The 26,497-nt window shown below is 36.7% G+C and overlaps 1 protein-coding gene across 6 annotated transcripts in view; it reads left to right on the forward strand.

Moving 5' to 3' along the window:
• The window catches only part of LOC121876856 (protein disabled-like), a 245,410-nt gene that overhangs the window by 188,180 nt on the left and 30,733 nt on the right, over window positions 1-26,497 (forward strand). For 4 of the 6 annotated variants that reach the window (XM_042382542.1, XM_042382375.1, XM_042382469.1 and 1 more), the window contains 2 exons: window positions 3,822-3,902; window positions 20,589-20,765. In XM_042382542.1, coding sequence (XP_042238476.1) covers window positions 3,822-3,902; window positions 20,589-20,765 — 258 coding nt within the window. The remainder of the gene's footprint in view (window positions 1-3,821; window positions 3,903-20,588; window positions 20,766-26,497) is intronic. The other 2 variants (XM_042382608.1, XM_042382677.1) reach the window with 2 other exon arrangements.

The raw sequence follows: 26,497 nt of genomic DNA on the forward strand, positions 1-26,497 counted from the left end.
TATTTATTTTATTTTTTATTTATGTTTTTAACAGGGAAGAGTGCACCCAGGCCTGGGACTGGGTAATAAACTAAAAAAAAAAAAAAAAAAAAATATATATATATATATATATATATATATATATATATATATATATATATATATATATATATATATATATATATATATATATATATATATATATATATATATATATATATATATATATATATATATATATATATATATATATATATATATATATATATATATATATATATGTATATATATATATATATATATATATATATATATATATATATATATATGTAAGAATAAAAATTTGAAGAGAAAACGACTACACCATACAGTATTAGTCTACACCACGAAGATGCTGGAGAACCAGCTTTTTGAAGTGACACAGATTTTAAGAGGATGGAAACACAGATAAAGGCAGAGCATTCCACAGTTTGACTGTGTGTGGAAAGAAGAATGTACTATAATGGGTTATTCTAGTGTGACCGACATCCACTGCCTTGCTGGCGGTACACAGAATGCTAAATTCGCCAAACTTTGCCTGTTAAAGTACCTGTAAAAGAGAGAGAGACTGAAACAACATTGCAGGGAAGAGAGATTAACGACTAAAGGAGGAGAGTTAATAAGACGAAATGCCTATCTAACAGTTGAACAGAAGAACCACCACCCCAGATATGAGAACAGTACTCCAAGTTAGGACGTATGAATCCCTTATAAACCTGAAGCAACTACTCAGGAGTGAAGTAGCTACAGTGCTCTGTACAGCATTTCTAGCTTTTGGGAGTCAGCTTTAGCAGTGTTGAGGATGTGTGACTTACATGACATGTTTTAGAATTTGGCAAAATGATTGCATCCTGAAATGTTTTTGGTGGAAGATCTTCAAATTTGGAAAGTGTAATTGGTAAATACTGTGTTTTATTACTCCTGAATTTAACCAAATTTCTACCTCCTTATGCTGAGATGCTGCACAGATATACATTGATAGATGAAACGATATCAGCTCTCGAAACAGATCTAGTTTGAGAGTTAGGGGGAAAAGACAAATGAGAAGAAGAGTGGAATCATCAGCGTAAGAATGGATAGCATTAATAGTAGAGTGAAGTAAATCATTTATAAAAAGAAGGAAGAGAGTAGGTGAAAGAATAGAACCCTGTGGAACACCACTTTTGGTAGAGAAAGTGCAACATCTGCCATGGATCGGTTCTCAAGGAAACTAGAAATTTGAGAACAAAGTGGAGGATAGAAATCATAAGAAGGCAGTTTAGAAAGCAAAGACTTGTGCTATGCCCTGTCAAATGCTTTGGAGATGTCGAGGGCCAAAGATGGGTGCATTAGGTGAGCAGATCACCAGTAGATTTCACTCGGCAAACGCCATGCTGGTGATCCAACAAAAGAGAAAGGCATTCAAAGTGACAGAGAAAATGGGAGTTTAAGATAGTTTTGAAAATCTTTGAGAGGGATGAAGTTAGGGCAATGGGGCAATAGTTAGAGAGATTACAATTGGAGATTATAGGAAAGTGCATAAGTTCAGTAGGAGGAGCAGGAGTAGGAAGGGTAGAGTTGGAATTGTCTAAGTTGGAGTTACAGTAAAATAAGGTGCCAAAGAGATTGGCTTTATCAGAGGGAGAGTTGGCTACAGAGTTATCAGGTCGGAAAAGATGAAGAGGTTATTACAGATGTTTTTGATTAAGGACCAGAAGGATTTACTAGAATAAGAGCTAGTCAGGTTAGCGGTCTTTCTTTTTATAAAATTCTGCTTGGCCCTACGAAGAATAGCCTTACAATGATTTATAGAAATAATGAAAGAAGAATGAGTAACAGGAGAAGGAGATAGTTTCATAACTTGATATGCCCTATCTCTCTCCCTATATGCAAAGAACAGGAGCTATCAAACCAGAATTGTAAAGTGAAAGTTTTGCTAGAAGATGGGATAAATGCACTCATACCATCCTGTTTAACCCCAACAATGCTGTCAGCACATACCAAGGCATCCCGAGTGGAAAAGCAACATTCATCCCAAGAAACGTCAGAGAAAAAATCACACAAGGATTACCAGTGTGCCCTCTGATAGTGCCATAGTTGTCATTTAGAGCGGGATAGGGGAAGTGGTCACACCCAGTTGAATTTAATAGAATTAAGATTGTGATCAGAAGACCCTAAGAGGGCAGAAATTGAGTATGAATAGTGTGAGGGGTTAAAGATTAAACAAAGATCAAGAATGTTAGCAAGTTGGTTGTGTCGATCTGGAACACGCGTAGGTTATTTAATTATTTGTTCCAGATCATTAAGTACGAAAAAAAAGAAAGTGCCTCAACTCTACCTGGGTCATCCCCTGCAGAGCCAAGCCACCCTCTGTGACGTACAGTACATTGAAATCCCCTAGGCAAAGGATCTCAGTTTCAGGGTGTGTGGATAACAGCAACTCATGGCAAGAAGTAAGATAGTCAAAGAATTCCAAATAGTTGATAGAGTTGGGAGAACAGTATAGGAAACAAAGCAAAATACAAGTCATAGTTGGTAGAGATATTTTGAGCCAGATGACATCATAAAAAGAAGATTCAGGATCCGTGAGTCAAGCCATAAGTGTACGTGTGTTGCAGTAGGCGCATACACCTCCCTTAAAATGGAAAGAGGTATAAAGGTTGTATTTGGAGATTTAAAAAGGTTTGTGTTAAGCTGGTTTGGTCAGTTGAAGTTCAGGTAGTAGTAAGAGATCGGGGGAAGAGGTTAATGGATGGTTCTCCATAGAAGAAAAATTGGATCTCAGGCTGCGAATGTTAGAAAAATGAAGTGTGAAAAAAGTCGATCCCCCAGCAACCGCGGTGACATCAATAGAAGCCCCAGTAGCTTGATGATGGTCAGGTCGGCCCTGGGGTCCACAACCTTCTTTACCAGTTGGACCCATCCGAGAAGACCCCACTTTAAAGAAAAAATAAAACAGATCAAGATTGAGAAAAGATATATTTGTTGTGTTGTTAAAGTGAGATAAACAATTGAGACCTTGCAACTGTGTTTAAATGAGGCAGAAAGTCAGATCAGCAACCCGGGACTTGGTCACAATTTTGTGATCCCATATGGCAGCAGGGTTTACCATTAGACAACACATAGTGCTTTCAATATTTTCCCAGGCGGTAGTACCTCCCTGTTCGATAGCTGCCTCCTACCCTTGCTTACCCCATACCAGATATTACAGTACCGTATTTCTTTTTCTACCATTAAACAACTTTATAGGGTTAACTTATTATTGAAACTTCTGAAATACTGTATATACAGTAGACTACTGTATCTATAAATAATGGAGATACAAATATATATATATATACAGGGTATGTTTTATATAATACCAAATACAAATTACAGTAGTTCCATTCTTCTTTATTAATATATTTCATTGATATTTAATTTTGCAATGGCAATTTAGGTTATTTAGTCATCACCATCATTTTACAGCCATTTTCCACACTTGCATGTATTAACTGTGATTATTTATCTGATGACAGCTCTCCTCCAAGCTGCATGGTCTATTGCAACCTCTCCCTTTCGGTGCTTATCTCTGAAGTCAGATTTCAGATTCAGATTTACCTCATGCAGTATGGGGGCTAGTTTACTGGGAACCAACCCCCTTACATCCTGTGTCATTGCTTATAGCCTTTCCCCATATCATTCTTGGGCTATCTATAGCTCTCAATAGATACTTTTTATTTTCATCACTCAGGGCAGTTCAAATATTGTACGGTACTATAGCTAGTACAGTATAGTGGTGATTGATCTTGTTTCAATGGTTATATTAGATCTTCTCTCCGCAGGCTGTATTTGAGATGAAGAAGAAGGAAATAGAGAAGGCCAGGTCACAGTTGGAGGAGGGCAGAGACAGAGGAGAGTTCAGGGTGAGTCCTCTGTGTGTTTTTAATCTGAGAGAATCCAGTGTTGCTTGCTTGAATTTTTTTTTTTTTCGAATTCTGTGGTACAGTATTTGTCTTCTATAATTTTAATGATTACTTGTTGTGTTATGTTGGTTTACTCTATTGCCTTGCTGTGTGTCATGTTATGTCATTACTACTGTTGTATTTGTGACAATTATTATTCTGGCACAGATTAGTAAGAAAAATTAGATTGTGCACTTTTATGTTGTTTGAATATTTTTATCAATGATGATGTTTGATGTTTACTCTTGTGAGATAACATTTCAGTCTTAGATAAGACAAACAGTTATTTTAAGAGATTTATTATATTAATACATCTGTGCTAAAACCCACCATACTTTACCATACTTTTAACATGGCAAAGATATCTTGTTAATGATAAGAATTCACTTTCAGATACTTTTTTTTTTTAAATCAAGCCACTATTACTTCATTGCATATGTAATGAGCTAAGTTTATATATCTGTCCATCTGTTGTTATTTATTGCTTTCAAACTTCTGTGTTGGATGGATGAAGGGGTATAGAAACCACAAACTACAAGTATTGATTTATTTAATGGCAGCATTTTAGAGGAGGTGTGTATGTATGGGTGGTGTAGTAGTAAAGTGGATACAATGCTTGCCTGGGCTGTAAATTGGCATCTACTATAACTTTACATTTGGCAAAGTGAAGGTGGTCAAGTGCAGTTTTGGCAACATTACCTCTTTGCATTTAACAATGTCCCGAATGGATAGTGTGTATGTATAAGAGTGTTTGAATTTTTATTACAGTAATACTTGGAAATAATTGGCATATAACCATAAACAATAGTCAATAGATTTATTTGATAATACAGTACAGTACAGGCAGTTCTCGGGTTACGAACGAGTTCCATTCCTGGGGACGTTCTTAAGTCCTTATATGAATCTAAACTCACTTAATTTAAAATAAAAGAAGAAATAGAATGACAAAATACAGAAAGTGAAAGTAAAATATAAGTTATCAGGTACATAAAATACTGTAAATTTAAAGTTTAATCTCGTTTGTATCAGCTGTTATTCATAAGTCAGACATTTGTAACCCGGAGACTGCCTCTATTTTTTAGTGGGTGTTGTTTGTTAGTTTTGTGACATGCTGACTTTGTTAGTAAATGCCTTGTGATATATTAATGTTTAGTGATGTTTGTATTCCACCAATTTAATAACTTGTAATAATGTTGATCAATAGTTTTATTCCACAGATTCATTGCCAGGTAGTAAAAAAAAATTAATGTTGTTTGTATTCTGATGATTTAATGTCTAGTAGAACCCAGACCACCATGGTTGGTAGTGAGGCATCTTTACCACTAGACCACAATGAGCTTAAAGATACCTCACCTCAACTGCTCTCTTGTAGCTCAAGGTTCCCCACCCTCATTTTGGTCTCAGACAGCTTTTAATAAAATTCCCAGCACAACGGTGTTGTCAACACAGTAAACCCTTGCCATTCACGAGGGTAAGTTCCAAGAAATGGCGCAAATAGCAACTTGTATACTGCCTTGTAAGGGGCTCATTTTCTCTTTATTCTATTTCATCTTTTTATTCTCTTTATTATTCTTCAATACTTATATACTTACATTCTTGCTTCATATATCTATATTTTCTATTAATCTTTTCTTGTGTATATATATTAATAATTTCATATTCTATGTCTTTCTCTCTATAAGCTGTATATATCTTATATTTCTTTCCTTATATTTTCTAAGTAAATACTGTAGTACCCTGTATTCTTTTCTTTACTTCATTTCTTCTTTCATATATAGTACAGTATTGTATTTTCTGAATTTTATGTCCTTACTTTCTCTCAATTTGATCCTGTTTTTATTTATTTTCTAAATCATTTTTTTAATCTGGGAAACCATATCATTCTTGCTATAACACTTCTTGTACTTACAACATATCTTAGTGAACTGTTAGGTAGCGTGCTAGCGAGCTTATAGGCACGTGAGTTACAGTAGTTATTTTCTGAGAACCAATGGGTAGAAGGAATAGAGCGGTGATACTCGTAATTTACTAATTTAATATTTATTAACATAAAGAGTGAATAAGATGTTAATTAAGTACACTCAAACAAGACTGGCCCACTGAAGTCTTATTTTACCATTCATAAAATATATCTTCAATTACTTATTACATCATTAAACAACTGTTGTATTATTTCTTTGACAAATAAGATGGTTATTTGACATGCTCAGATAGGACTGGACCCTTTGGTCTTACATTTACAAGTAACAAATTAAATCTTCAATTCTTGGTTACAACATTAAACAAGCATTATATTATTTCATTGTCAATACAGATGGTTACATAACACACTTGACAATATCCCAAATTAAGATATTATCTATAGCAACATGTTATTTCGGAATGAACAACATGGCACTTTTCCTTCAGTTGATGCACTCAACCAGTGCCGGATTTAGACCTGTGGAGGCCCATGGGCAGCCTCTTTGTGGAGGCCCCCCTCATTATAACTACCCTAGAGGGTGGGGTGGCGAGTGAAGCGAGCCTAAACATCTGGGAGTTCCGGGGAGCGCTGTAAGCCCCCGGGAAAATTTTGAAATTTGAACACTTCTTTGGAGAATTTTGAAGCCATATGCAGTTATATTGAGGAAATTAGAACATTGAGAAATTTTTAATTAACTGTATATTTATTGATAGTGTACAAATTCCCAACACGCACACACACAAAAGTGAGACATGACTGGAGTCATTCATGTGGTTTCAAGTCGACCAGCCCTGATATAGCTACTACCGCACATGTGGAGGCCCCCAGATTGTGGAGGCCCCTGGGCAGCTGCCCACTTTGCCCACTCCTGAATCCGGCCCTGTACTCAACTCACATAACATATTTACTGATACTATCAATATTTATGGGTTCACTACTCAACATGGGATAACTATATTTCTGCTAATTATCCCCAATCCTATACAACAATAATACTAGATGACTCAGCTGGTAGTACATATGGAGGATGCACTCCCAACAGCCCCGATAACACGGTATTACCGGGTACTGGTAATACCAACACTGCTCGTTACATATGACGAAGATCAATGAACCAGACAATACTGAGCCCACTGGGCGCGGGGGTAGTTTAGTACACACAGCCAAGGCTCGCTCGCTAATAACATCCGTGGTAGACTCGCTGTAGTATCGTAGCACGGTCTTCCCGGGTTGTTCCTGTCCTCAGATTCTAGTTTTGCCATATTAAAGACATCCTTCCATAACCATCTTGCCCATAGGCAGCTACCGAACCTCGGTAGTGGTGGCAACACAGACAGTGCCTGAGATAATGATGGAAAAGCGTCAGAGATGTGAATAATAACTCAATCACAAACAATCTTTCGTCTAGCAACGACAGACGATATTTAGGTTACATTAATTCTTTCACTGGGTAACTGACAATTACCTACACTGTTACAACATGAACACTGATATTCACAAAATTCACTCAGTTAAACTGACTTAATATGGCGGGCAGAGAATCGTACACATACCTGAGATAATGATGGAGAAGCGTCAGAGATGTGACGCTACTCCTCGCACACAAGTTTATATACGGCTGACTGGCAACTCAGGCCTGTGCGGTACACATGCCAGAAAGGCTAATCACGCAATGACAGAAATTACTTTAAACTCAGTTGCTGTACATTTAACTATGAAAATCAATGCCATGGGTTAGGTGAATTTCTGATGTCTATTTTTATAATCTAATCAGAGATTGAGCTTGCCAGGAAGAAGTGTAATACACACGCTGTTAACACTAGTTTTACAAACTCAGCACGGCTGCGAAAAAGGAACTATTCACGGGGATATGTTAGATTTTGGGGATTATACAGGTTGACAGAATAGTTCAGAAGATTAATGACTTTCTTAAATAGACAACTGACACTGACTAGACTACAAATATCAGATTCTCTGATGTTTGGGCATCAAAACAATCTAACTTCAGTTGCATTTGGAAATTAATGGCTATCCCCAGGGACAATATAATGGGACGCTATTCGTACTGGCAGACTCGACACTCACTTACTTAACAAGTATTACTAACAATAAAGACAGTTAAGGCTTTCAACATCACTCACACAGGATCTTGTATGCTTCAACTGTAATCAGACATCTCTAAGTTGACTCAAAACAATGTTGTTCTCTCTCAATAAAGAAGACATAGCTACATGTTGTGTGGGCTATTGAGCGTAATATGAATCATCTGATTTTACGTTAACTGACGTGTACGACCGTGGTCATTACAACCTTAGTGCACTAATGTATGCCTATACTGTATATGAGAAACTTTCGTCATCAATACTATACAGTACTTACATTCGTATGTGAAAGTTTGGAGCTTGATGAAGTGGTGCACTCTATATAGGGAGACATCTGATTACTGAACCATAGGGGGATCATCAGGATCACTGTTGGAAGAGGGTGATGCAGTGGTGGTTGGTGGAGAGGCGTGCGACCAGGAGGTGGCACGTTGCCGGGAGGTAGGTGGCGGGTGGCTGGGAGGAGGGTGGAGCGGTGGCGGTAGTAGCTGGTTCTTTCTTAAAAACTTTGTAATTGGTAGTTGTTTCTTCTTTGCATTGAGGTCCTTAAACATTTCCTGGAAGGGAAACAATACCTGGTTGATTCCTTGGACAATTTTAAGCGTTCCATGGAAGGGTCATGGTCAACAGTGAATTCATTTACCATCTTCACCTGTTGATATAGTTCACCAAAACTGTCCAAGCCCCAACCTTCTTGTTGCAATTCCATAATTTCTTCTTCTTCTTCATCTTCCTCGTCACTTTTTACCAACTCTTCCAAATTCTCTTCTGTTAGTTCCTCTCCATGCCCATCAATCGGCTCTTCCATGTCTTCAGCAGCCATGTCCACAAACCCCTCACCACCCAACTGACGTGCAACACTCACAATGTCATTCACATTCTTTACTATGGACGGAAATCCCTGGAAATTATTCACACACTCAGGTCATAAGGTTTGCCAACAAGCATTCACAGTCTCTGGTATGAGTTCATTGAATGCTTCACTGGTGTTGGTAATGCAGTCTGCAGTGCTGTACTCCTTCCATCACTTACTAACATCAAGGTCAGGGTCTGCATCCATGGCACTACAGATACGACCAAAAGAGCGTCAGGTGTAATATGTCTTGAAGGTGTGTATTACACCCTGATTGAGAGGCTGAATAAGAGCAGTGGTGTTAGGAGGTAAGAACACCACCTCTACACCTGGATGGCTAAACTGCAAACCTTCTGGGTAGCTTGGTGCATTGTCTATCATTAATTACACCTTGAATTCCATCTTCTTGGAAGCAAGGTATTTTTCCACTTCCGGGAAAAAGCATTTATGGAACAAATCCAGGAATGCTTGCACAGTTACCCATGCCATTTTGTTGGACTACCAAAAAACTGGCAAAAGGTTCTTGCTTTTACCCTTTCAAGTTCTAGGGTTTACTGAGCGGTAAAACAAGCCAGGTTTGATCATATGTTACTGCCACAGAAGATGAGCGTCACTCTGTCCTTGGCTGCCTTGAACCTAGGGGCACGCCTCTCCTGCTTGTTTATGTACGATCTACCTGGCATTTATTGGCATTAAACACCTGCTCTGGTCTATAGCCTTTCTCTTCTATTATTTTCTTTAACTTGGCGGGAAATGCATATGCGGCTGTGTGGTCAGCTGAGGCGGCCTCCCCAGTCAACTTCACATTATGAAGAGAGAATCTTTAATTGAAATTCTCAAACCAACCTTTACTGGTACTAAAAGTTGGTTCAGTAGCCCCTTCACTACCTGTTGACTCATAAGAATGAACATAAAGACTTTTAGCTTTCTCACAAATCCCATTGCTGTCGATCAGAACATTTTTGCAGTGCTGATCCTTAATCGAAATATTCAGTGCTTTCTCTGTTTTCACTATGTTCTTGTCACGAACAGCCTGCGCCACTTTAGCACTTGCAGGAGTACAGGTACTCGCTTGAACAGAATCACGAGTTGCTTATTCATTTTTCTTTATATACCTCACTGTAGATTCGTTCACACCAAACAACTGACCAACCATGGCAGCACTCATCCCCTTCTCTAACTTGTCTAATAATTCAACTTTCTTTGTCAGGGTCATCACTGACTTTTGCCTCTTACATTTCACTCCACTAGCACTGATGCTAGGCAGTCTTTTAAGGGCCATTTTCACAAAGAAACACGAAAGTTTTGAGAGTACAGTACTCCTCTTTATCGACGGGGGTTACGTTCTGTAAACGGCCGTCGATAAAGAAACCGTCGATACCGTGATGGTTGCGTAATTTTTCTAACTATTATTAGCATATGTTGAATAAATGTACCTTTAAGCATTAATGCGTTTCCTTTACACATAACCTTAAATAATAGTGTATAAATAATAATATAATAAGTGGAAAAAAATACTAGCAAACTTACCATTTAATTTATTGAAGTGAACATCGGTCCTGACAGTAAACAATACAGTATATACAGTATATACAAGTGTGATGATTGAGGCTTATTAAAAGCCTGACCAGTCAGATGAGTATGATTAGTCAAGGTCTGCATCTTCTTGAGGGGTGTGGGCAGGTACTGCGTCTTATTGTTGTGAGGTGCCGGCAGCTTCTACGTCTTGTTGTTGTTGTGAGGTGTCGGCAGGTTCGGCGATGACAGGCACTCGGCGACTGAAGAAGTTGGTGATGGTGGTCTGTGCTTTCTTGCTTCTCATTTCCCTCTGCAGTTCAATATATGGCAACATAACATTTTCAATAGCTCTCTTTGCTTTAAGGGACCTATCAAGGGAGGGATCAATGTCATAGAGACGAGCAGAGAGGGCCTTACTCATTCTTATCACTTCACCAAGATTATCTAAAGTTAAGTTCTTATTTTCATCATCACTCACTTCATCGTCTGTTTCATCCTGCAGCTCCACTAATTGTTCTAGTTCATCACTTGTAAATGGGTCCCCAACATTTCCCAATAACTCTTCTTGCACCTCTTCCGCTGTTAGGTCAGAGAACCCTTCACCTCCAACTTCATTTGCCATAGTTATTATGTTGCGTAACTGAGGCTCGGCTGTTGGGAACCCTGTGAATGTTGGGACAATTTCAGGCCACAATTTTTTCCAACATGATCGGACACAGTTCTGCGACAGTTCATTGTGGCTTTCAGCGATGAAGTTTATGCACTGTGCAATATCAAATTTCTTCCACATTTCTCTGGGTGTCACATCAGCATCCTTATCAAGGCACTCACGAATCATGCTGAAAGTCTTCTCTGCATATTTAGCCTTAAACACGACAATGACTCCCTGGTCCATTGGCTGGATGATGGAGGTGGTGTTTTTTGGCAGGAAAACCACCTCAATGTTGGGGTGGGCAGTCTTGAGTTCTTCAGAGTGGCCAGGGCAATTATCTAGACATAATACCACTTTGAACTCCATGCCAAGTTCATCCAGATAATTTTTCACCTCTCTAGCAAAGCAGTTTTTCAGCCAATCCACGCACAAATCAGATGTCATCCACGCTTTCTTGTTGTTCCTGTAGAAAACTGGTAGCAAGTTCATGTTTTTATTTTTGAGAGCCCGAGGTCGTGCGGCAGTGTATAACAACATGGGCTTAATCATATGCCCTGCCGCATTCCCACATAGCATCACTGTCACTCGGTCCTTCGCAACTTTAAATCCAGGGGCACTTTTTTCCTCTTTAGAGATGTAGGTTCGGCGTGGCATCTTCTTCCACCATAGGCCTGTCTCATCAGCATTAAAAACTTGTTCCGGCCTATAACCCTTTTGTGCTATGTGGTTAGCAAACTCTGCAGGGTATGCTTCCCCTGCCACAGTGTCTGCTGATGCTGCTTCGCCAGTCACTTTTATATTATGCAGCCCATAACGATGTCTGAATTTCTCAAACCATCCTTTGCTAGCTGCAAATTTTTTCAAATTGTCACCATCACCATCACCCTGATCATCACCATCACCATCACCAACACCATGATCATCACTTTTAGAAAACCTATCATAAAGTTCCTTAGCTTTCTGCCTAATAAATTTCGAGTCAAGTGGTATGCGGCGGCGGTTTAGGTCCTCTATCCAAATGTTCAGTGCTTTTTCCATTTTAATGAGGGCATCATCACGCACATGGCTTGTCACTTTTGATGTCACTGGTGCACTTGAAGCTAAAGCGTGCTTCAGATCCTTTGCACGTCGTTTAATTCCACGCACACTGGATTCGTTGAGCCCAAAGTGGCGGCCAACAGCTGCATAGCTCATACCGCTGTCGAGTTGTTTCAGCACTTCATTCTTCTCATTCAGCGTCAGCACTCGTCTTGCCCTCTTAGGTGTAGATCCAGAGGGAGCAGCAGGTCGTTTGGGAGGCATAGTGATATAATTTCATGTGATGAACCACCAGCAAAAGTTGAAAATCAAAGACTGTTGCCCACTCGGCTTGGCTGATGTTTGTGTTCAGGGAAGGCGGGCCGCGGGTAGGCGCTAGTCACGCCACTAGTGCCGCCTAGCGGCGAAAGTACAAACAAGGCCCGCGGAGTTCAAATAAAGCCAAAATAAAAATCCCGGCTAAATAATCCGTCGATAGTCGAAACCGCCGATAAAAAATCCGTCGATAAAGAGGGAGTACTGTACAACACAAGATGCTGGGTCACAGGTACTGGGTGAGCACGAACAGAGGGAGATGAGATGCCACGGGCTAGTGGGGTGACTCATTGCGCTGCAGGAAAAGGCTCACAAGCTAGCCACCAGAGCCACCATCTGCTTACCGCGAATCGCAAACCCACAAATGGCAAGGGTCTACTGTATATGAAAACCTGTAATATACACAGGTGAATCAATGTAAACAATTTTCACCTCTGGGTGCCAGGTTGAGCTACAAGAGAGTAGTTAAGGTGGGGTCACTTTTAAGCTCATCAAGCTCTCATGGATAAGCTGCCTGACTACCAACCGTGGTGGTCCGGGTTTGAAACCTGGCACTCAGAGGTGAAAATTATGCCTTGTAGTAAATTGGTGATGTTTGTGTTTTTAGAAATATTTATTGATAATGTTTATGCCTTTAAATAATTTTTATGGATATTTTGTGTTCTATACTGATATAAAAGGAATCTAACACAATTGTCCAGAGAACTTTGCTGCACCTACCATACATGCTGTAGAACAGGGGTTCTCAACCAGGGGGGAATTTCCCCCCTCAGGTTTTCAGGGGGGAAACTGATACTAATATGGAAAAAAAAGGATTTTCAGTATTATATGCATATTATTTGGAATGCACTTTTTGAGGCAGACAATCTCGGATAGGAGGGGGGAATGACATTCTGACATATGGTGAAAGGGGTGCATGGGGCAAACAAGGTTGAGAACCACTGCTGTAGAGTATATATATGTGAAATTTCATTTTTAGCTTTATATAAAATATTTTAACCAATTACTCCTAATATGCATTAGTAAAAGCTTTCACAGTTTTGTAATTAGACTGTAAAGCAGATGGTGAGCAAATGATATATCTTCTATTTTTAGCTGCTAGTCAGAAAGACCCCAGTTTAACTGTGCACCATTAGATGTAGTAGGTCAATTCATGTGACAGTTGCCTTGTAGACTGATACATAAAACTTACACTTATAGATAAATGCAATAAAAATAATACTCAGTAGATCATATGTTGTAACTCCTTGTAGCCCAATAAATGTGCCAAATTTTAAGTACAAATATGTTGATACACAAAACTCATTAATAGAATAACACAATACCTGTATAAAGTATTTTGTAATTCAGTACAGCATTATGTAACAAAGTCTTGGGAGGCCAATACATGTGACAAACTTCTTTTTGTAAGCTCCAATTCTTATTCTTCTAAATTTCAGGTTTGAACCAAGAAAAAGCACTCATTCTTCATTTCTGTCTTTCATTCTTACTGCTGTAGCAGATGTGTTCCACTATTGTGTTTTTCTTCCACAAAAGGCCCGAAGATACTTGTCTGGTTTATCCATGTTACTTCACACAGTCTAGCAGTACATCCATGCCTGTACACCACTTAGCAGTTAGCACCATGCTCTCCTTTCCTTCATGCATGTGCATCCTGCTCATTTCTAGTGAATCATTCACCCCATCTATTCTTCTTTTTATTTTATTAGTCTTCATCTCACCCTCCTACTATCCACCTTTGAATTACAGGCATCCCTCACTTAACTAATGAGTTAAGTTACATGAAAAGCATTTGTGAAGTGAATTTTTGTATCTTGAATAACAGAACATGTGGGAAAAATAGGGTTCTGTTATCCAATAACAAGAAAATCCCAATGTTATACCCCCAAAACATGAAATCTGTTCATGAGAAAAACATATGGTAACTAATGAAACTACCTAACATATTAAAGATAGAATACTATCTACATGAAAATATACAGCTAAAACCATTAAGGAAAAGCTAAATGAAACTTTCACACTACTGCCATTTGCATAGATGCTGGCTGTGTGTGTGGCCTCAAGCCTCTCCATAGCAATGCAGCCCAGCTGGGAAGCTGCCTCTGTTAACCCTTAGCAATGGGGCTTGCACACTCTGCTTCCCCCCCCCCCCTCTTGCTCTCACACACAAAGAAATCTTTATTCCCCTTATGTTTTTTTACCTTCTGATAAGTGGCAGATTTAGAACAATATTTTGGGGGTACTCTGCCATGTTTGGGGAGGGTCAGTGGCAAACATAGCGAGCCCATACAGTTGGGGGGGGTGGGGGGGGGGCTGCTGTAAGCACCCCCCCCCCTTTTCTTTCTTTAATCTGACCATTTTCAGGGATATTTTGAGGCCATATGACCTAGATGCAATTATTATTCCTTTGGGAGGGGGGGCAAATGACCAGATCCTCCATTGCTTATGATAATTGTTTCTTTTTATCTTTTTTTCCACTTTCTGTACATGTAGTATTTTATGTGCAAGTAACGGAGTAGAAAAATGTTAAGAAAGTTTTATATATCTACCCAAAATTACAAATTAAAAAAAAATATAATAATCTTAACTCGCATCTCAGCCTGGCAGGGAGAGGGCTAGGGGGGATTTAGGTGCCTCAGCTGACTCCCAGGGGAGCATGATTTCATTAAATGAAAAGGAGATGTTAATTTAGGAAATTCGTGTAAACAAATTTTTGCATTTCGAATGCTCATTAAGCGAGGGATACTTGTATACTCATCTTTCAATACACAGTCCCTGAGCAGACCATGTCTTCCTTATTGGTTATCGTTGATTCAGTTCTTTCTCACCTTTTATTTCTCGGTGCTCTTACTGTATTACAGTACGTTCTGTCTTTCCTCTATTTTATGTTCCAGTTCATCACTCATTTTCCCATTAACTGATACATCTATGCCCAGATATCTGAAACCCCCCTCTTCCTCCAGTATTTCTTCTTTAAATCAAGCTAACTTATAGGATACAGTATATGAGATGATATATATATATATATATATATATATATATATATATATATATATATATATATATATATATATATATATATATATATATATATATATATATATATATATATATATATATATATATATAAATATATATATATATATATATATATATATATATATATATATATATATATATATATATATATATATATATATATATATATATATATATATATATATATTCAGTCGACCCTCGTTAAAACTGACTAATGGGGGGGAAGGGTGTCCTTTTTAGCCGATTGTCCATTTAGGGGTTAATATTGCATTATACAGCTATGTGTATGGTTATTTGAGTGCCCCGTCATAAGAGTCTGTTTTCTCTCACATCAGCACTCCTGAGTCGTCCGTTTTCTCTTAATCTTAGAGTACACCAGACACTTTGTTATTTCTTAGTAGTGACACAGAATTTGATATTGCAACTGGGGTTGCATTTGTTGAGGCAACTTAGGTATGTCTGATTACAGTTGGAATATTCAAGATCCATTGTGAGTGATGTTTAAAGCTTCAACTGTCTTTATGGTTGGTAAAACTTGTCAAGTCTGTCAGTCTGAATGGCATGTGTGAGGCCTTGTGTTTGTACAACCGCTAAATATATAAATATATAATGTTATGATAATTATCAGAAACACATAGGCATAACGAGGTTTATTACAAAGTGATGAAAAGGATACTGTACAGTGGCTAGTCCACAAAACATGTAGCCATGTCTCTTTATTTGAGTGCCCCGTCATAGGAGTCCGTTTTCTCTCACTTCAGGACGCCTGAGTCGTCCATTTTCTCTTAATCTTAGAGTGCACCAGAGACTTTGTTATTTCCTAGTAGTGACACAGAATTTGAAATTGCAACCCCAATTGCAACTGGGACAATCCCAGAACCAGAAATTTGATATGGACAGTTCAGATTTCGTCCGATTTATCCGAAATCCGGATTAAAAGGGTCCGAATTAACGAGGGTCGACTGTATATAGGTGTATATATATATATATATATATATATATATATATATATATATATATATATATATATATATATATATATATATATATATATATATATATATATATATATATATATATATATATATATATATAAATCATGGTTGAGGTCAAGGTAAGATTATTAATACTGCACAGTACATTTTATATTATTAACAGCATACTTCATTTTTTAGCACATGAAAAGCAAAACACGTTCATTGCTCTTGATAAATATATTAAATGAATCTTGTAGCAATACATTTTACTTGAGGATTTAGAGTAGATCATAAGTAAATAACAATATTGAAGTCCTGTTTTGAATAAACAAAAAAGAAAGGTGTTAGCCCTAATAAGTAACTAGATCTATGGAGTTAGGCAGTCCAGTGCATTGTGATATCAGTAGTGTATTGTTGGTGCATGAATGCTCTTGTTTCCCTTTGTGTGTGTGTGATACAGTATCTATTTTAGATTTCTGTATTTTCATCAGAATATAGACAACCTGTATCGTAGTTGTTGAATATGGAAATTGCCCAAATAATTCCATCACTTATAATATTTGGCCATGGGAGTAGGTTATCTGCTCAGGATTTATGTAATCCCCTTCCTATACCAGAGATGTGGATGAGTCAGAACTAGACACTCCATTCTTAAATATTGCAATGTTGACACAATTTATTGTAACTAAAATGTGTATTTGCATGAAATGGACTAATTCTATGCAAATTTCTTTTTGAATCAATTAATACAAATTAAAAATAAATAATGTATCACTCCAACAAATGATTAACACACATTGAAAATTCTGTTGTTTATTTTCACAACAACAACAAGTAATTCATTGTAAAACACAAAATACATCACTGGAAATAAATAAATCTCATATATTACACAATTAAAAGGAGCATTTGAAGACAAGTGTGAGCATAATACTGAGTGGATTTCAAACTACTTTACCATAGGTGGAAGTATGAGCCACACACACATACAAACACCTGTACTGTATAAGTACTGTACTCATCTAAGAATGAGGGCACTGACTCTTAAATTTATATCTAACCATACAGTAGTTATATTAAATCATAGTGAATATGTTGCTAATATGACAAAATACTCATGCATTACAATGTGTTGATGGTTACTGTATTTCCACCATATGACAGCTATACAGATTATGAATTACTGAATTTAATTTCAGAATGGTCATCACTTTTCAGACATAGCCAGTTACTTTTCAGAAATTTATTTCCAGTTCTGTATTGTAAATTATTTGAGTTTCTATACAGTTGTAACTTGCTTTACAAAATACAATACCGTAGAAGCATTCCCCAAAAGTACATTTGAACCCCTTTAATTAGAGAGCTGTAGGGTTCTTCCCATGTCATATTACCCAAAGAGTCTGAAGTGTCCAAATTTGGTCTGCTTATTTTGCTCTTTGGTTATGATTGCGGATTTTCAGCAACAGAAGCGAGTCATTAGGATAGTACAAAAAAGTGACTGACACGCAATTTGACTACCTTATTACTGCATTTGTGAAAGATAAAATTTTATTGGCTGTAAGAGAATAGTACATTTTTCCACATAAAAGATGAGTGGTACGTGGGGAGTTGTGCAAAAAAAAAAAAATAATACTGTACAGTATTTCTGTATAAAATGAAGATTAATTCACCTTGCTTGACTCTCACAAGCATAAGGTAGTGTTCTTCTGCACAAGATCACAATTTGCAACTTGTCAGGTGATTTAAAATCTTTGGTATTAGGACATTTAGGTCTCAGTGTCAAAGGATTCATCAGCTCACTACTATACTGTACTTGGACATTGCCAAAAATTTCCAAATTAACACAAAGTCTAAATTAGAGGGGTGTGAGTGCACGAAGTTAGATGAAACTACATTATGTGATATATGCTTCACCCTAAACTCCCAGGCTACAGTAGTACCCCGATTTACGCGGTCAATTGAACCCACAGGGTACCGCGGAAAGTGAAAACCGCGTAAAGTGAACAACAGAACATATGGGATTAATTCCAATAGAGATTGGCCCGACCCCCAAACTCCACTTTTTCCGACACAATACCTATGTTGTAGTAAAAATAACATCTAAATTTTATGATGGTATGCTCACACAATTAATATTTAAGAGAAATACAGTCGCCAGGTTAATGTCCATTCAAATAATAGACTCAAATCCCCCCCCACCCCCATCTTCCCAGCTCACTAGCTCCTATCTCTCTGATTAATGTTTGGGTGAAAACTCTAGATTTTAACGTTTAGTAATAAATAATACCTCAGACCAAAGTTAGGATAATATAATTGACATTTCTGGATTCCTTGCAGGTCAGGGAATATTTTGAATGTAAACTTCATATATTTTGCACAAAAGATAAAATATTTGCTTTGTGTAAACCAAATTATTACTTTAGATCTAAAATTTGTATGTCTAATGCAAAATCCATGATGTTTATATTCAAAATGATCATCATATTGTAAGAATTCCAGCAATGTAAATTATATTCTGGTCGAGTAATTTGTATGAATTTTATGAGCTAAAACAAATATCTTCAGTTAATAAAAAAAATAAAAATATTCTTCACAACACTATCTGTCAATGAAAGTACCCCACCTTGCCTCCCCCCCTCCTCACACTCACACCAGCTGGGTCGGTCCGTCCCAACCCTCCCACCCCACCCCCCACCTTCCCTCCCTACCAGAGAAATGTTGGGTGAAAAAACTAGATTTTAACTTTTAGTAATAAATAATACCTCAGACTAAAGTTAGGATAATATAATTGACATTTCTGGATTCCTTGCAGGTCAGGGAATATTTTGAATGTAAACTTCATATATTTTGCACAAAAGGTAAAATATTTGCTTTGTGTAAACCAAATTATTACTTTAGATCTAAAATTTGTATGTCTAATGCAAAATCCATGATGTTTATATTCAAAATGATCATCAAATTGTAAGAATTTCAGCAACGTAAATTATATTCTGGCCGGGTAATTTGTATGAATTTTATGAGCTAAAACATATATCTTCAGTAAATAAACAAAGAAATATTCTTCAAGGACACTATCTGTCAATCAAAATACTCCGCCCTAGCTGGGTTGGTCCCTCCCTCCCTCCCTCCCTCCCTCCCTACCAGAGAAGTGATTGGGAGAAAATAGTATATTTACATTTTTAGTAATAAATAATAACTCAGACTAAAGTTAGGATAATATAATTGACATTTCTGGATTCCTTGCAGGTCAGGGAATATTTTGAATGTAAACTTCATATATTCTGCACAAAGGATAAATTATTTGCTTTGTGTAAACCAAATTATTACAAAAGATCTAAAATTTGTATGTCTAATTCAAAATCCATGATGTTTATATTCAAAATGATCATCATATTGTAAGAATTCCAGCAATGTAAATTATATTCTGGCCGGGTAATTTGTATGAATTTTATGAGCTAATTGAAAAAAAATAAAAAAATTATGCTTCACCGCTTATGAGTAGATGCACCGCGGAAAGTGAAAGTCTGGTTCTGGCAAGGTACGCGTAAATGAGAAATCGCGGAAAGTGAAACCGTGTAAAGCGGGGTAATACTGTATATAATTTTCAACCATAAAATTTTATCACAACTAAGTTTATTGTAATAAATATGCATTTAGTAACTTCATAATAAGGAATCTATGCTGAATGAACCTTTGATGGGTGAGGGATACCTGTACAGTACAGTACTAGATTTTTTTTAACCCCTAACATGTTCCAAATTATGATAAATTCAATTTAGGAATGCAGTGTTTCTGGATGCTAAGGAGAAAAAACACCAAGTCAGTTTGCACCAAGCCGCCTTATGTCTCATTAATACAACATCTTAAATGTATTGTAACATGGAAACTGCAGAATCTGACATTTTACCAGAGAGACATTGTGATTTAGAATTATCCAAGGATTTCATCCTCCACACTAATTACTCTTTGCTGAATCACCCTGTGTGTGTGTGTGTGTGTGTGTATATATATATATATATATATATATATATATATATATATATATATATATATATATATATATATATATATATATATATATATATATATATATATATATATATATATATATTCTTAAACCTTCCTTCTTGAAAAATCAGAGAGGAATCATCAGTAAGTACTTAACAAAAAACTTGGCTTTTCTTCCCCAGGACCCTTCATTTGGCGGGTTGTTCGGCAGCAATGGGGACAGTGGAATAGTGAGTGCCAGTCTGACAAGTGGGGCCGGGGGGGCTATTGCTGACTTGCTAGATCTTCAAAGTGAACTGAGCTCCCTTCAGAAGGGGCTCACGGAAATCAGCCAGCAGCGTGCTCAACAGAACCAGAAGGTATTACTGGTGTGGCATCGCTGCGTAGGCATGGTAGATGAGGAGGGCACGCTATTGCTACCCACACATGTTGTACATCCCTTTACCAGTGATACTGTCTCGTTTGAAAGAGCGACTGTAAAATGCAGGGTCACTTGTGCTTTTGCTGGCGTTTGTATGCTTGAGTTACATTGTAATAATCAATATAACATTTTTTTTTTTCTGAAATCTTCCTAACAATAAGCTTACTGAAATGGAGAATTTACCCTATCTAACTAACTTTATTTTGATTATAAAGTTCCATTAATAGTATGACTTAAAGACCTGCAAGTTGGAGTTTCTGGTAAAAAAAAATAATAATTTAGCAATCCTTAAAAACTAATGCTATTTACATCCATTTAAAACCCATCTGCTTTTTTTATTGTATCTTGTATGGCGAATATTCAAGAAAATTATAGTATTAAAACCCTAATGTATTTTAGAATATATGAGAATTAGCTGGTCTGTTTCTCAGGTAACCTTGAAAAGAATCCATACATATGGTTTGGCAACCATTTAAGGTTTAAACCATGCTGAGCAGATTATGTGTAACATTTAATTGTCCTGAGCAATTGAAATTTGCTTGTCCGATATTTTTTTTACTTGCCCTGACAATTTTTTAAAGAAATTTGTTTGTCTTGTTTTTAATGGGAAAAGTTAAATAAACTCACATATCACTTGCACCCATCTAACTACCTTTTACCCTCACCCGTCTCCATCCAGTGGTGTTCGATGAACCTGCTTAATTTTCTCCGCATCTTTTTCACGTTGATATTTTCACTTCAATTTATAGCACAATTATGCTTACACAGTTATCAGTAGGAGCTTTAATACAGATTTTCAAGTCAGATCATTGTGAGAATATACCAATAGAAATAGGAGGGATCAACTGTAATGTTACTGAGACTTTAACACAATCCCTGGATTTCTTAGGTCAGGTCATTTTGGGAACAGAAAAGTCTAGAAACAGCTCAGCTGTGACATCACGATATAGCACACACACACACACACACCCCCCATGTATGGACAGGTGGGGAATATGTTCTGATATGGTTTAGCTGCTGGGAGTATTCAGAATATATTGATAAAATATTTATAGAGCCTGTTGGTTGGATGATATGATTTAATACTGTTATTAATTTGTGTTACTTGCTACAAAGAATTGCAATATACAGTTACGGGTAATGTGAAAAAAAGAGCTTACTAGAATTAATATCTTACAAAAACTTACTGAGAGGGAAATAAGGAGAAAGTATTGAACTGCCGTGCTGCTAAATGTGATGAGATGACTTAGAGGCATGGTTAATCTGTTTTGGACCTCGTAGAGGGATTAGTATTAAGGTCAGAACAAAAGAAGAAAAATAGTAATGGAGGAGGAGGTGAAACCGGTTGTACAGAAACTCAAAAATGGTAAGGGACTAGGAGTGGATGGAGTCATTGTTGAAATGTTAAAGATGCAAGGTGGAATAATAATAGTATGGATGAAAAGAATATACAGGCTACATATAACAGAGAATGTTACCAGAAGAACAGCAGAGTATGTACAATTTTCCTGTATTAAATGTAGGGTTATAGAATGAATAAAAAAATTTTGAGTAATAAGTCCATTTGGTGTACAGATACTAGAGAAATTTTATGGTTAAGCTATGATGAGAGAATTGTACCAAAAATAATAAGTGTCGAGGAGGAGGAGAAGAGTGAATTTAAAAAAGGACAAGTGTGTGTGTGGATCAAATATTTGCATAAAAGATCATGAAAGAGAAGTCTTTGTAGAAAATTATTATTATTTTTTTTTTATGGATTTAGAGACACAACACAATAAAAGTAAATAGAAAAGTGATGTGAAAACTATTGAGAATGCTAGGGGTAAATATAGCATGAAATGTGTCAAAGGTGCTTAAGGGTTTTTGACAAGGAGTGCAAAGCCTTTGTTTGAGTTTACTGTTGGAGGAAAAGAAACTGGTGACCTGTAAAATTTACAGACTTATAATGTTACCATGATTGTTTAAGGATTGATTACATAGATAGGACAGAAAGCAAAGTGAAAGCAACAGTGATGGAGAAAGGTACAAATTGTAAATAATGGAATTCAAATAGCTGAGTCAATTATTGTTTGTAGATAACCCTGCTCTTATGGATAATTAGGAAGAACATATTTAAAAGTTCGAGAAAGAATTAGGAAGAGTGCACTGTACTAGGAGAAAATTGTGAATGAATGTGAACGAAGATAAAGGATAAATAGAGGTTGAAATGGGAGACAGAAAGCTATACCATAAATGGTAGCTTGAATGGAGATAGAATGAAGGAATTGAAGCATTTCATACATCTTTAGACATACCTTGCAAGTACTTGAATTTACGGATGACAAGTTGGTTAATAACGGACCTGGTGTATCTACTTTTGGCAAATGTCTTGACTCACTAGAAGGAGCACATTTAACTCACTTTTAGGGCGCTCGTAACTTCTAAATAGACAAACATTCAACTGTGTGTGTGTGTGTGGTTGTATGTGTCTGAGAATGGGTTTTGGGTGCCTGTACCTTTATCTAGTTATGGTTGAACGTCAATGTAATGTTATGTTAATTTTATGATTTAGCTGCAGCCGATCTGTGAGGCACATTGTTACATTTTAAGTTATGAATAATGTGAAGCATTTGGGCACCTGAGCTGATGCAAGTCATGTCCACTACTCATTGAGCTTTGGACTAGTAAACATAGGATACACAAGAGCATCACTCACACTTCTGATGTCCTATTATACCCAATCTGTATTACTTTATTCTGATGTGAGTACTGTTCTGTACTGTATTGCATTGTGCCAGCAGCAGAACCTTGACCCAAATTTCCTAATAAGTTAGAGCCTTAAAAGTTCAGGATTTCCTTGTCTCAGGACACTACCCATGAATTGCAGTAAGATACAGGCAGTTCATACAGTATGAGCAGCTCGACTGAAACTAATTCATAAGGAACAGGATAGCTAGATGTGTCATGAGGGACAGGGGAGGCTCCCAAGGTAGTAAAAATAGTCAGTGTGTTTGGTTTTGTATGACTGGAAACAAATACTTGTTGAGTAGGCAGAGGGTCATAAGTAAGACAACACCACCATTGGTTGTTTTTGTATGTTGTGGGAAAAAATTTGAAAAAAAATATACACAATATAGCTACCAAAAATATATACAGTTGTACCCCACTTAACGCGGTCAATTGAACCCAGAGGGTCCCGCGTTAAGTGAAATCCGCGTTAAGTGAACAACAGAACATATGGGATTAATTCCAATAGAAACCGGCCCGACCCCCAAACTTCACTTTTTGAAGGCACATACCTATGTTGTAGTAAAAATAACATCTTAATTTTATGATGGTACATGCACACAATTAATACTTAAGAGAAATAGAGAAATACAGTCGCTAAGTTAATGTCCATTCAAATAATGGACTCAACTCACTCCCCCTCTCACACTACACTGCCGGCTCTTCCCTCTCTGAGAAATTTTTGGGGGAAAACCACTAAATTTTAATAAATAATACCTCAAACTAAAGTTAGGATAATACAATTGACATTGCTGGATTCCTTGTAAGACCAGGAATATTTTGAATATAAATGTCATATATTTTGCACAAAAGATAACATAGTTACCTAGAAAAATTTTTTATCTAAAATTTGTATGTTTAATGCAAAATATATGATGTTTATATTCAAAATGATCACCAAATTATAAGAATTCCAGCAATGTAAATTATATTCTGACCGGGTAATTTGTATGAATTTTATGAGCTAAAACAAATATCTTCAGTTAATAAAAAAAAAATAATCTTCAGGACACTATCTGTCAATCAAAGTACCCCACCTTGCCTCCCCCCCTCTTCCAACCGAGCGGTCAGTCCCAACCCTCCCCCCCCACCCCCCACCAATCCTCCCTTCCAGAGTTTTTAACATTTAGTATTAAATAATACCTCAGATTAAAGTTAGGATAATATTATTGACATTGCTGGATTCCTTGTAAGACCAGGAATATTTTGAATATAAATGTCATATATTTTGCACAAAAGATAACATAGTTAATTTGAGAAAAATTTGTATCTAAAATTTGTATGTCTAATGCAAAATATATGATGTTTATATTCAAAATGATCATCAAATTATAAGAATTCCAGCAATGTAAATTATATTCAGACCGGGTAATTTGTATGAATTTTATGAGCTAAAACAAATATCTTCAGTTAATAAAAAAAAAAATAATTCTTCACGGGGTAACAGATGGTCGGTCGGTCCCTCCCTCCCCCCCACCCCCCACCAACCGTCCCAAGGAGATGTGTGGGATAACCACTAAATTTTAATAAATAATACCTCAAACTAAAGTTAGGATAATATAATTGACATTGCTGGATTCCTTGTAAGACCAGGAATATTTTGAATATAAATGTCATATATTTTGCACAAAAGATAACATAGTTACTCTGAGAAAAATTTTTATCTAAAATTTGTATGTCTAATGCAAAAATATGATGTTTATATTCAAAATGATCACCAAATTATAAGAATTCCAGCAATGTAAATTATATTCTGGCCGGGTAATTTGTATGAATTTTATGAGCTAAAACAGGCAGTCAGGCAGGGTGGCGGGTGGGGCAAATCTAAAAATAGCGTCTCGAGCCGGACACTCACCGCGTATATGTGGAAAAAATCCGTGTTAAGTGAAAGTTCAGCTCTGGCGAGGCACCGCGTATATGATAAAACGCGTTAAGTGAAACCGCGTTAGGCGGGGTAATACTGTAATGATGCCAGTGGAGACATACTTTAATTTTTTTTTTTACTTTATTCTTTTTACATCAGTTATAAGTTACTGTAGGATGGCAACCATATAGCATAATGTGTTGTCTAATGGTAGACCCTGCTGCCATATGACATCACAAAAATGGTGACCAAGTCCCAGGTTGCTGATCTGACTTTCTGCCTCATTTACACACATTTGCAGGGTCTTAATTGTTTCTCTTACTTTGACAACACAACATTCATACAGTATATCGTTTCTCACTATTGATCTTTTTCTATTTTTGTATTTCTTTATGGTTCTTTATTATTATTATTTTTATTATTATTATTAGTGTCATTGTTATTATTATTTTATTTTGTATTTATTATAAGTTTTATTTACTATGAACTAATTATTATTATTACAGTACAGGTTGTACCTCTCTAGTCCGGCATTCTGTGGTCCGGAAACTCCCGTGGTCCGGAACGATTTTAGTTTGTCCAATAGGTAGATAGGCAGCTTTTTTTCTTTTTTCTTTTTTATGTGAATTATTATTACAGGAGTATTAAATTTTTGCCCCTCAGGCCCCAATGTGGGTCAGTGACCTATGCCCGGGTGGGCTAATCCCCTTAAAAAACAAAAACAAAAAAACAAAGCCGCGGGAAATTAAGGTTTGTTTACATCCAGCAGTTCGGCTGCTCTCTCTCTCTCTCTGCTTGTCTATACAGAGTACAACATTTAACCCTTCAAAATATATGAGCAGTAAATAAGTGTTGCTTTCATATTCTTATGTAGAGTAATGACAATATGTTTTCACATGTGCACACTTACATACGCGCAGTCTCACTTTTTTTTACCATTAATGGTTAGCTACTTATATTGTTCCATTTATTAACATTAAATAATGTTACAGGTACTTCAAACAACCATATTAATTTTTTTACATTAATTTTACTTCAGC

Source organism: Homarus americanus, unplaced genomic scaffold (assembly GCF_018991925.1).
Source record: "Homarus americanus isolate GMGI-L3 unplaced genomic scaffold, GMGI_Hamer_2.0 scaffold51859, whole genome shotgun sequence".
Classification (NCBI taxonomy): Eukaryota; Metazoa; Arthropoda; class Malacostraca; order Decapoda; family Nephropidae; genus Homarus; species Homarus americanus.